The sequence below is a fragment of the Chroicocephalus ridibundus genome, chromosome 2 (genome assembly GCF_963924245.1).
Source record: "Chroicocephalus ridibundus chromosome 2, bChrRid1.1, whole genome shotgun sequence".
Taxonomy (NCBI): Eukaryota; Metazoa; Chordata; class Aves; order Charadriiformes; family Laridae; genus Chroicocephalus; species Chroicocephalus ridibundus.
Genome location: NC_086285.1, coordinates 122,593,304 through 122,605,071, shown reverse-complemented (window position 1 = coordinate 122,605,071; position 11,768 = coordinate 122,593,304). Strand labels below are relative to the sequence as shown.

Here is an 11,768-nt window from a genome sequence, read left to right as displayed (position 1 = left end):
TCCCCTAAGTCTGGGCTGACCTAAGGAGAGCACATAGACGTAAAAAAAAGGTCAAGGCTTAATTTATTAATACTTATAAGGTCCTTAGCAATCCCCGCTCAAAAGTCAAATATTTATTTTTTAAGACAGAATAAAAATGTGCAGAAATATTTTACAGGTTTTAAAAAGAAAAAAGAAGGAAAAGGGCAAAAGTCAGTATTTAGGTAGTACAGATTTAACAAATTGATTTGCATTCCATTGCTTAGATGAAAGCTTGTGAAAAGGAATTAGCTTGAAAAGTTATTGCTGCCAGAAGCAGAGCTGGTCCCTGACTTTGTACAGCCCCACGCAAAGACAAATATCTAAGCAGAACTTAACAAGTTAAATAACCTGCATGACAGTACTAGCTGAGGGAGTTTGCCAGGTGCTGGATATGAAAAAAAAGGTCATTGGATTATAAAGTGCATAGGGTGGCACTGTATTCTTTCTGGATTTGGACAGATTTTGGCAGAAGGGGCTGCCACTTGCTGCTAACAAGACCCTCAGATGGTTCCACAGCTGAAATAATAATAATAATGACTGGAAGATAGACAAAAGATGGTGTTTAGGAGGCGTTGTTCTGGTATTTCTGAGCAGGCCTATGAAAAAGCTATTTGTTGCCCCCCCTCTAACACTCACACCCTAACCACCAGTACTCGAACCTCTCTTTGCAGGGTAAAATGATGAAACCCCTTTTTTTTTTTTAATTTTTTAATATAATGGCTACTGAATTTCCATTTCAGGAAGGCCTTCCAGACTTCAAAAGATAACTGATTTGAAGAGTATAACTTGGACTGGTTGCCTTTTGGGTGCCATGGACATCTAATTTCTTCTGCTGTGGGAATGAGAAATAAAGGAGGTGTATGCCTGGATTGTTGTTGGTGTTAAGCACGTTCTGGACGGGGCTGCAGATGGAGGCAAAGTACTGAAATACACCCGGCATTACCTACCGAAAGCAGTATAATCACTTTCATCCACAGACTATTCTACTTACAACAACTTATTATACAACACCTAGTTTTATTCTACTAGTATAAGATGATTAATATTTGAGTTACATCAGAAGTCATTCAGACTATGTCTTACATCGTCATTTAAAAATCTTTGTCAAAGGACCAATTTTCCTCACATTTCTATTTCACCAACCTGTACATACAAAGGATGTGCACAAGCAGGATCTCCCGCCTAAGGCACTGAACGTAAAATAAATAAACAAATGACAAGTATTATTTCATCTCTTTATTTTTTTTTTTTCGGAATATTTTAATATTGAAGTCCAAGTTGTTATTTTCAAGGCATAGGGAAGGGGAAAAGGAAAGGGAGAAGAGAGAAGTTATGAAGACAAATTATTTTAATTTATGGTTTTGTGAATGGTCATTTCTGTAGGCAACAAAATGTTGTTTTCTTAAAAAAAAAAACCAAACAAACAGCACCATTAAAGAAAGCATGATCCCTGAATTCTAAACAAAACACTGTCTCAAACCAAAAAAATTGCTAAAATGCTTGTTTCACCCAGTCATGTCTGGTGGGGTAACGAAGCAAAGCATAACAGCATTGAACTGTAGCAATCCCGCTGAAACCAACTACACCCCCTTCTGAAGATTCAGAGAACCACCTTCCGAGCTTGTCCTGTGGGAATAATATTTTCTTTGGTAGAGGACTGAAGGAGGGTATTTATTTACTTCACTGAATGCAGATAGAAAAAAACATCTATGCACGTTAGGGATCTCCCCAGTAAATCTGTATTTCTCATGCATGTTAGGTACGAGTGGATTTCACATCGCTGTTATACTGCAGGAGTAATACTGCCCTACAAAGGCATAGAATGGCTAATGTCGAACAGATGTAAACATTCAGAATACTGACAAAAAAAATAATAACAATACATACACACAAAAAACCCTGTACTGAAAATGTGAATCGAGTTAAGTTCCCGTAAAGCAGAAAAAATATTTTACAGCAGTACAAGAGAATTATGGCAACAAAGTAAAGCACTTTTCTTGTAACATTCATGAACAGTACAAATACAACAAAGTTATTCTACGGACTAAATTATTCTTTAACTATCAAATATAGTACAAAGCGAAATATTATGTGCTATAAAAGAAGCAGCTCCTTAAATTAGACTAAAAAATGCTTTTTTTTTTTTTTTCTTTTTTCTTTTCGTTGGTTTTACAGTGACAAAGCATGATGACCGAAGACGACAGGATTTCATAGATTCAGAAACATTTAGCCACACGGGTCCATGATAAATCCACTGAATATTTTGCTGCTTGCCCCCCCAGTGTTCTGCAGAGCCACGAGGCACTGCGCTGCTGCCAGGAGACTGCAGAAGCCATTCAGTGCTCAGAGCAGGGCCGTTCACGCGTGTCAGCTAAAATGATCCCTTTCGGTGACGCTTCTCAGCTCATCTTGAGTGTTTATCCTGGTACTTCACCACACCTTGGAGAAACTGCTAAACCAGAGGCTACAATACCGATTCTGAAATTGTGCGTGTGTTTATAAGGGGAAGGGGGTGCAGCATAAGGTAATTTTACTTCAGAAATTGCATTATAAAGCACCATATGCACCAGCTTCAAAACTGTGCAAGGAATTGCAGGGCCCTGAAAAACCACCTGCACGTTCTGTAGCTTACCCTGACAACATGCACCACCCTCAAGAAGAAAGTATATAGTACAGAGAATACACCTTTTGCTTTATGGCTCAACCTCGATTTTTGTCTTTTAAACACTATTTCACGTACTAGACCTCAGCAGATAAATAAAATGCAAACAGGGAGCATCCAGTTCACCATTTCTTAATTATTTCTTTTTTAACATTATTTCAAAGGGAATTTCTGCTTGGAAAATTAGTTCAGAACAGAAACACACAAACACACACACACTGCAAATGCCCTAACATTATCTGCATATCTCACAGGTATGCAATTAAAACAATAATGAGGGAGGAAAGAAAAAAAAGAATGTTTCTCCCTCTCACCCAAAAGTGCTGCTCCAGGGGTAGGAGTAGGGGAACAATTTTGGAGATTCAAAAGAAAAGAAAAAAAAAGGTAAATTATACATGCTGGACATTGGGACACATACGTACGCACACGCAAACACAGAGCAGTGTGTTCTTAAGCAATTCTTCCACCACTTTTCAGTGCATAAACTATTAACACCCCACGGTGCAAACTGTATGGTCATTAGAAAACACAATGACATTGGGCCTGAAACCTGGACAATGAAACAAAAAAAGAAGTCATTCAAAATTAACCTCTAAATGTGATTGTGTTCTTATTGAAGACCAAGGCTCACTCTTCCCCAAGCATTTGTGTGCTACCAGAATCCAAGTAAGGTTTTCAGTCCCACTGGGATTCAGTCAGGCTCTTATGTCACCACAGTTGCTTTTGAGTGTTTTAATACCCTAAAAAACTATCATCTGCAACAACACTTCACGACTGTTGGCTAACATATTGGTCAAGTTTATGCCTGGTGCAGCTCCAACGACTCAAGAACGGAAGGAGTGGAACTGCACTATGGAAGAGTTTGGTCAGTTTTGTAATACAACATAGCACCATCCAGTCTAACGCCATTTTAAATAACATTTTATCATGACCTCACACATGCAAGTTGCAATCCTGATACAAAAATGACAATGTGACATGAATGAGTTACCTACCACATTAGTCACACTCTTATCCTTTGAACAAAGTAAAACTATTTTGTGGCTGGAATTTATTTCTATATTATGTCAGTCAATACAAGAAGTTTTTCAAGATGCAAGTACGAACAAATATTGACTTATGTGCTGTGGACAGGAAAACCTGAGCTAGAAATAAGGATTCCCAGCAGGCTTATACAAACACAGGTTATTAGAAGTCTAAGACTGGTTGCTCTCTTTTTTTTAAATAGAAGTATCCTACCTCTACCAAGGACAAATACAATGCAATACAATTCCAATACAAAGGCTCCTCAAATATGTATTTTATATGCACGAGCTGACTCCACTCATGCTTACTCATGAGTATTTTCCAGTCACTGTTTTGCCAGCAGCGGGCATAGCACTGGATGCTAATTTTCATGTGGTTACTTTTAGGTTTTTGCTTGGCTGGCTTATTTTCCTACCAGAAGACCTGAAAGTGCTGAGAAGCCATTTCTTAACTCACATGTCATATTAAGGAGCACTTTTGTATAGAAAAAATATATTATTGTATCAGCAACAAATTTGTTAGTGTAATTATAAATGGCCTTTGTACCACACAGTGTCAAAAATAATATCGATATGTTGCTAATTACAATAAAAGAGAACATCAAGGTGCACCATAGAGCTTCCTGTGACAGGAATGTACATTGTAGATATTCCAGCTCACTTTTAAGACAATAAATGGCATTTATCATGTTTGTGAAAATGGTCCCACAAGAAAATAAATGTGGTTCCTCCATTCAATAGAACCTCACTAATATGCACCCATGTCAGGGAATCCAGTTAGAGCTTATGAATAAGTATGCAAACAAACACCATATAGAAAAGGTATAGTGTAAAACGCGGTATACTTTTTATTTCCTAAATGTAGTTCTATCATTCACACTAATGTTTCAGAATGCAACAGTAAATTGCACCACGAAACCCAAGCAGTGTTACATCTCACACATTCGTACTACATTGCTCTCTGAGAACTGTGGAAGGAAAATCAGTTTTCTTCAGCAGACTGTAAGGTCTTTGGATTAGTGAGGTTCTACTGTAATGGTAAAAATAACATTTCTTTCTGATGCTGACATTTGGGCAGACCCAACCACATATTGGCAGATGGATGACTTGCACTCCACACTTTGTGTTCTTGAAGTGGGAGTAAAAAAACCCAAGGTATTTTCATCTCCCCAGCAACTGCATGTGCTTTATCCCTTTATAGTATTTTCCTTTTAGGTGAATAGGGCCCCAAAAGTATCATTTTTCTTCTCTGCTGTTACGGTGGCTAGCGCATTTGGAATGCGGCTATAGTCCTAAATGTAAATACAGTACTGGATAAATACTGAAGATTACTTTAAAGATGCAGTATCCCTTGCAAAAATTTCTAAAAGGTAGAGTAAGGGGTCTGGATTCCTTTGAGAAAAAAAGTCAGTGTTGTAAATAAGTCTAAGAATTACTTTAAGTGGCAAAACTCTGAGATGTTGTTTAAAATAGAGTAACTCACATAAGAGGAAAAACAACTGATAACCTAATATTCAACCAATACACAATTAGAATCTTTCCTTATTCATTCACCATACGAATGCATGATTTTTAGGCCACGGAAAGGCTAAAACATCCAGAACCTATTACATAAGGCTGACCTTATATATATATTTGGGACTGACAAAACGAGCGGAAAGATTAGAGAAAAATACAAATAAAGAATATGTGAGTGGGAAACAAGAAGAGAAAACAGGTTTCTAATTCCCAGTAGAGAAGTCACTTTCTCCAGACTCTACTGAAGCCAATGTGATTCCAGTGTTGGTCCCACTAACCCATCGCATATACGAATCTTTCTCGAGGAATCAACAAGAAGAGATGAGGAGCAAGATTTGAATTCCATAGTCCCCGGCGGGCATGTAAGGAAACTCCTCTAACAATCTAAATTCCTCCCTTATTTTTTGCTAGGTGAAGTGACTGTATTTTAGCCCTCGATAGTGAAAGTCAACTGAAGAAGACAATCCTGTCAGCAGAAAAACTGCAAACTTAGAAGCTAGGATGGCCAATACCCCGCACCTTGCCACTACCCCACTCAAAACAGTCACTATTCTGCATAGTTACTCCACTTCTTGCAGAGCTATTCTTCCACTCATCTTCAACCTGCAGCTTGTATCGGTTATCAAAAAGTGGAGAAAAAATGTGCTGCACTTTGTGCAAATAAATAGAAGCTACGAATGACATGCATTAATGCCTTTTTTTTTAGCACAGCAAGAGAGATCATAGAAGCTGCAGTAACAAGGCTATTTTGTTTTTAAACTACTTCTACCGGTTTCCTCAAAAAAAAAATAAACAAAATAAATCAACTAATTGCAAACCATTAGTGGCCTAAACTGTTCCAATTTCTCCGTTCCTTTGTCCTGCTCTCCCACGCTGATAAGGGATACTGCATCTTTGATTCATTTCCTACCGTACAACCAGACAAGCTACACACAGTTTGGAAGGCCCTATGCAGTCGTCGTGACAGAAGGCTCCGCAGCCCTTGCACACGATCATGGCTTTCAGCCTGCAAGAGCATTTCAGTTCCAGTTCATCGGCATTGCTACTGTCAGCAAATTTCTGAAGCGGGATCTGCGCGTTCTGGTTAGACAGGCCCGTGGCAGTGTTCGAGCCACTTCCTAAAATCCCAATCGACTTCTCAATCGCAGATGCTGCCCTTTTGAAGCTTGTGCTACCAAAGTGTATCGTTGGGTAATTTCCACAGAGCTGCTGCTGCGGCTGCTGCGGCTGCTGCGGTGGGTGCTGCGTCTGTATTTTCTGAGCAGCAAGTTGGGTAAAAGGCTTTTGTGGCTCAGAAAGTAAATAGGAAGAGAAATCTGCATTTTTTAATGCAAACGCTTTTAACTGTTCTTTCACTTCGTTCTGATCATAGGAAGCTTGTTTCATGCCCAGTTCGCAGCTGCTGCTTAAACCTTCCTCAAAAGAAATAGGTTCAGATTTTATATTGCTACAGATGCTTGCTGGCTGAGGCCAACTAAGTCTTTTAGTGGTTTCCATAGTGACTGTCGGTTGTTTTTGATCAGAGGGGACTTCTGCATTTGGGTGAGGAGGGGGAGGAGGCGGCAGGGGAGGAGGGGGAGGAGGGGGATGCACTAATGTTTTACTCTGCAGAGTCTGAGAGGCACTGGCAATGTCATCACCTTCCTTAATTTGAATATTAGGGGAAAACACACTTCCTAGCCTCAGCTGGTGAGCTGCTGTAGAAATATTCACATCTCCCAAGCCCTTCTGTTCCAGGTGTCTGCTAAAAGCAAATGCGTTGCAGCCAGGTGGGCCTTTTGAAGTAGTTTGCAACAAAGCTGCCGTAGGAATGGGGCCTCTCGCAGCCATGGACATTTGGTAAAAATGCTGTCTATGTGAGGTACTAGCTTCTGCGTGAAAGCTGCCATTTTTGTCAATGTGAAATAAGCTCTGCTGGAAACTGCACGAAGGCAAAGGCCTCTTCTGCTGCTTGATCTCTGGGCTGTGAGCGATTCGGCTCTGAATGGCGTGTTTGTTCAGCCACTCCTGCTTAAATGGCTGACCATGCCCTAGCTGATTCATGCTGGAACTAATTACACAAGGAGCCACTTTAACATCTGTGTCCATTGACACCTTCCCAGGCTCACATTTAATTTGAGCATGTTCCCCTACAGTCCTGGCCATCCTCTTTTTCGGATGGTTTTCACGCTTTCTGATTTGGAGTGGGGCTATGCTGCCTGCGGTAAATCCTTTACCATCTGGATTAGGAGAGTTGGAAGGATGTTCAACAATATTTCTCTCGGACACTGCTGTTTTACATACTGAGGTAGTTTGCAAAGGCAAGGGAAGCCTGTTAATTTCTAGTTTGGCTCCTGATCTGGGCTGCGGCAGCACTTTCTCTAAAGGCAGATTCCCTTGCAGTAACTGTGTCACTAAAGGATTGTTGGCCTCCACTGACGACAAGCGACAGCTAGAGCCCCCGGCACTGGTAACTCTCTTTAGGGTTTCTGTCGTCAGGGACAGGGAGTCTTCCATGGAGTCCGCGATGGATGTCTTGGAGGCCTGCGGCGGCTGCGCACTCGTGGCTATTTCCCCGGTCTGGGCAGGCATTTCAGGTCCTGTAAAATCTTCGGTGTCCATCCTGAAGCACTTGTCAGACTCATTAGTTTCTGATTTAACAGGAACAGCAATGCTCGTCAAAAGACTCCTGGATTGCAGTTCTGACATTTGTGTGTAACTGGAAGGTTCGGTTTTGACATTTTTTAAGCAGTTTTGCTCTGTGTATTCCTTATGCTTACCGGAGTTAAGATGGCTGACCACTGGCTGGTCTGTACTCATTGCCTCTTCATCATGCCAACAAATTCTATTGTTAGTGTTATACTGATTGGCACAGGCAGCATCTGCTTCATTTTTAAATGCTGAAGGACCTCTTAATTGCTCAGCAAAACCTTGGCTGGGAGTAACCACCTCAATTAACTTATCTTGAGGAGCAAGAGGCACTTCTCGAAGACTTGAACAACCTGCCTGCAAGTTCTTGCTGTCTTGCTTTGCTGTAATGGTGATAAAGCTGGAATTGTGCTCAAGGCTTTCATTAGAGACCACTTCAGGCCTGCTTATGACAGACACCTGGGGACAGGCTATACTTTGTAAGGCAGCTTCTGTCCTTACAGGTCTGCTCTGCAGGTCAATGCTGTTCTCCGCGTTTTCAATAGAAGATGAAAGTGACAGACTGGAATTCAGATTTGTAGTGTGGTCAACAATGACTTTGCAAGGTATAGACCTGTTCATGACAGTTTGTGTAAAGCTCACCGGCTGAGATTTACCAGAGAGATCCATGCGGTTTCGTGCTCCAGAGCTTTTTTCTAAGAGATCAGCATTTAATTTAGTAGCGTTATCATAAGAGCTTATTGTCACCATGTTACTAGTAAACATTGAAATGGGCGGCCTTGCAACAGAATCTGCTACTGCAAGGGCCTCACTGCAACTTAAAGCTGACCTAGCGGTAGTGTGAATGGAGACAGGGCTTTGCTCGTTACACCCAGTTATGGCTATCTTATCAGAAGAAAATCTGTTGGTAGTCCCCACTGGGGGAATCAGTACAGAACTACCAGAGAGATGATTTGGCAAATTATTTGCAATAGATGAAGCTGGCACAGTGGCATAATGACTGGAGACTGTGTTATTCGCATTGCTACTTGGTATCGGCAACCTTTTGTCATCGATGGCATTTGATAAGACCGTATTGTCTATGGAGACTGGTACATTACTGTTATCAATACATTTTGGTCCAACGGTTATGCATGGAGTATCAGCCCCTTGGATGGTTTTCAGCATATTTATATTACAAGCTGAAACTGCTGTGTTTGCACTGTCAACAGACATTAAAACAGAGGATTTATCAACAGAACTTGCAAAAGAAAGTTCTTTAATTGCTCCAGACATAGCAGTGCTGCAAACAGACACAGAGACTGAACTTTTATTATAAAGCACTGGCACACTGTTACTTTCAGTAGAGGTAGATGAAATAATTTTCTCACACAATTGTGGCACAGGTATATTTTCATCAGAACTGTGCACAGGTATCTCAGTAGCAGTTTCTGGTAACGTAGCTGTGTTCAGTGATGGCTGCAATAAAGTGGTAGTCTCACGGTGATGAGCAGACTTGTTGCTAGGGGACCTGCAGTTAGGATTAACTATAATGACACCAGTAGAACCTTCAATCTTTGCGTCAGTAGAAGTCGGTATCTCCAGAGATGAGGTACTTTCCTTTGAGCTGAACTGCGACTTTGACTCTTTATTAGTCTGGAGTAAATGAGCTCTGGCTTGATGCTTTGCAAATAGCTTGGCCTTTGTTTGCTCCTTGATGTGTGCCAGTGTTCTTGTCTTCCCACCTTCGCATGGGGTCCCCATTGCTCCAGAGACTATGCTCGCAGCCGCTGCCACGGCTGCTGCAGCTGCAGCTTCTCTTTGGGCTCTTGCTTGCTGAGCTCTTGCTTTGATATCTGCAAGAGTTCTAGCCCCAGTGTTTCTCCCACTGCTGACTGATGTACTTGGGGAAACTCGAGGTTCTGGTTTAGAAACAGGTTGGCTCTTGATGATGAAAGGTGGTCCAATTTTTGAAAGCTGAATCTAAAGGAAGAAAAAAACCAATAATTTTATTGAGATCATCGACTCACTAAAATCACCAGCAGTCTCTTAAAGGGGTCAGAGAAAGGTAATGAAGGGAATTTCTGTTCAGTGCAGCTGTACAGAAAAATGCTATAAATTAAGGATACTTACACTGCAGTATTTTATCATTCTCCAGCATGAATAACTGACACCTGTATTAGCCTACTCACATTGATCCTTCTGACAAGAAAGATTGATCTGGATGACAACATGATGCTTATCTGATACAATTTGTCAGACCTGTTTTATCTGCAGTGTATTTAACTGAGAAGGTCAACAAGCCTAGTGCAATGATACTGGAAAAGAGCCTACAACTAAGCACTTGCTGGAAATGTGTGAAAAAATAACGATCATGTAGTGCTTTTGCTCCTTGTTCTCCAATGACTAAGACATTAGGAACAGCCTGTCTTTCCCTTATATACCAGACAACCAATCTTGCCTTTAGATAGGATGTAGCAGTTGTCTCCACTGAGCGTGTTTTTCATGTTATAGCATAGAGCACTTTAGAGTAGTGGTGTAAAAGAAGTGAATCATCAAAGGATACGCCTTTCCCTTCCTCGCTTGCAATTTTAAAAGACCTGCTTTAGTACATCCCTGGGATACCTCCTACACTACTGCACTTCAAAAACTAAATCCTCAAACCTACAGATATTAAAAATGCAAATATTAAAGTTTTAAATACCTAAAACTTTAAGCAAAATATTAACCTGTAAAATCACTGGAATTATGAGTATGTATCCACTTAGGCACATCTGTTTTTAGGATTAGAGATTAAGAGTCCTGGGACCACTTTCATAACTCATACACTCTCAGAATACCCAAAGGTTGGCAAAAAACCATTTCCATTTCTTAAAAGGGACACATGTCTACCGGCTGTCCACAGTAATAGGACTTAGTGGCTAATGCTGTGAACTCTATTTTGAAAGGAGCCAAGAAGAAAACTAGATAATATTTGAAGAAAAAGTGAGAGCCATACAGCAGAATGATTTAGGATAACTGGGGTTCTTTTTCCTCTTTTAATAACAAAGGATAGGAGTTTGTTGGTCAGAAGACCCAAGAGCCAAATATTTGTCACACAAAAAACAAACTAGAATTGATTGTCCAAAATTATTTTTTGAAATGCTTGCCAACTTTTCAGTATTTTCATTCACTGGCTGGAGGCTTCGGGGAGATTCAACAGATAAGACTGTGCAAAACTGACAGCATCTGATTTTCCATAAGACATCAGTGGAAACCAATAGTAAGATGGTAATGTAATATATAACCATTTATGTAACCATACAACTCCATGCTGGTCTGGAGGGCTGGAATACCTCACTTTTCCTAGCTGTTAAATTTTTGGCTTATAAATAAACGCTCATGTGTAATATTGTGAGGGTTTAACATTTACACGAATATATTTTAAAGACTATCACAAACTCACAATTACTTCAAAACACTTTGTTTTTTGTTTCAGTAGCAACTTTTTTCAGTTTCCACTTTGCATCACCAGAACTGCTAAAGCTCTAAGTGCTTCATTATTTTTTTCAGTATTGCAGTCATGACCTGTTTTTATTCCTTAGCGATCTATTTTCCTTTGTGCTTAGAGAATTATTAGAATGTACTAGGCTAGATAGAGACCTTCCAAATATGAAAGAATATCACTAAACTCAGAATGGGCTAACTTCCAGTTGCATCACTGATCATAAAAATAAATTAGTTGAAATACGCTGCTGCATTAGTGATAAAAACAGTTAGCCTATTTGCCCTCCTGGCCATATTAACAATGTTCAGTGATTGCAGCAGTTAAAAATAAATGCAGAAAAGGGCATTTCTGAATAATCAGGAACTAGTATTGCGAAGTCAATGGCTTAAGTTCAGCAAATTGGATCTAAAACTTGGCTGATGTCATCATGTACAAAATCAAAAGAGTA

The 11,768-nt window shown here is 40.2% G+C and overlaps 1 protein-coding gene across 4 annotated transcripts in view; it reads right to left on the bottom strand.

The window, feature by feature from the left end:
• Positions 1 to 863: 863 nt before the first annotated feature.
• The window catches only part of ASXL3 (ASXL transcriptional regulator 3), a 73,170-nt gene continuing 62,265 nt past the window's right edge, over positions 864 to 11,768 (bottom strand). For all 4 annotated transcript variants that reach the window (XM_063326792.1, XM_063326791.1, XM_063326793.1 and 1 more), the window contains one exon: positions 864 to 9,816. In XM_063326792.1, the coding sequence (XP_063182862.1) occupies positions 6,133 to 9,816 (3,684 nt within the window). In that variant the 3' untranslated portion in view covers positions 864 to 6,132. The remainder of the gene's footprint in view (positions 9,817 to 11,768) is intronic.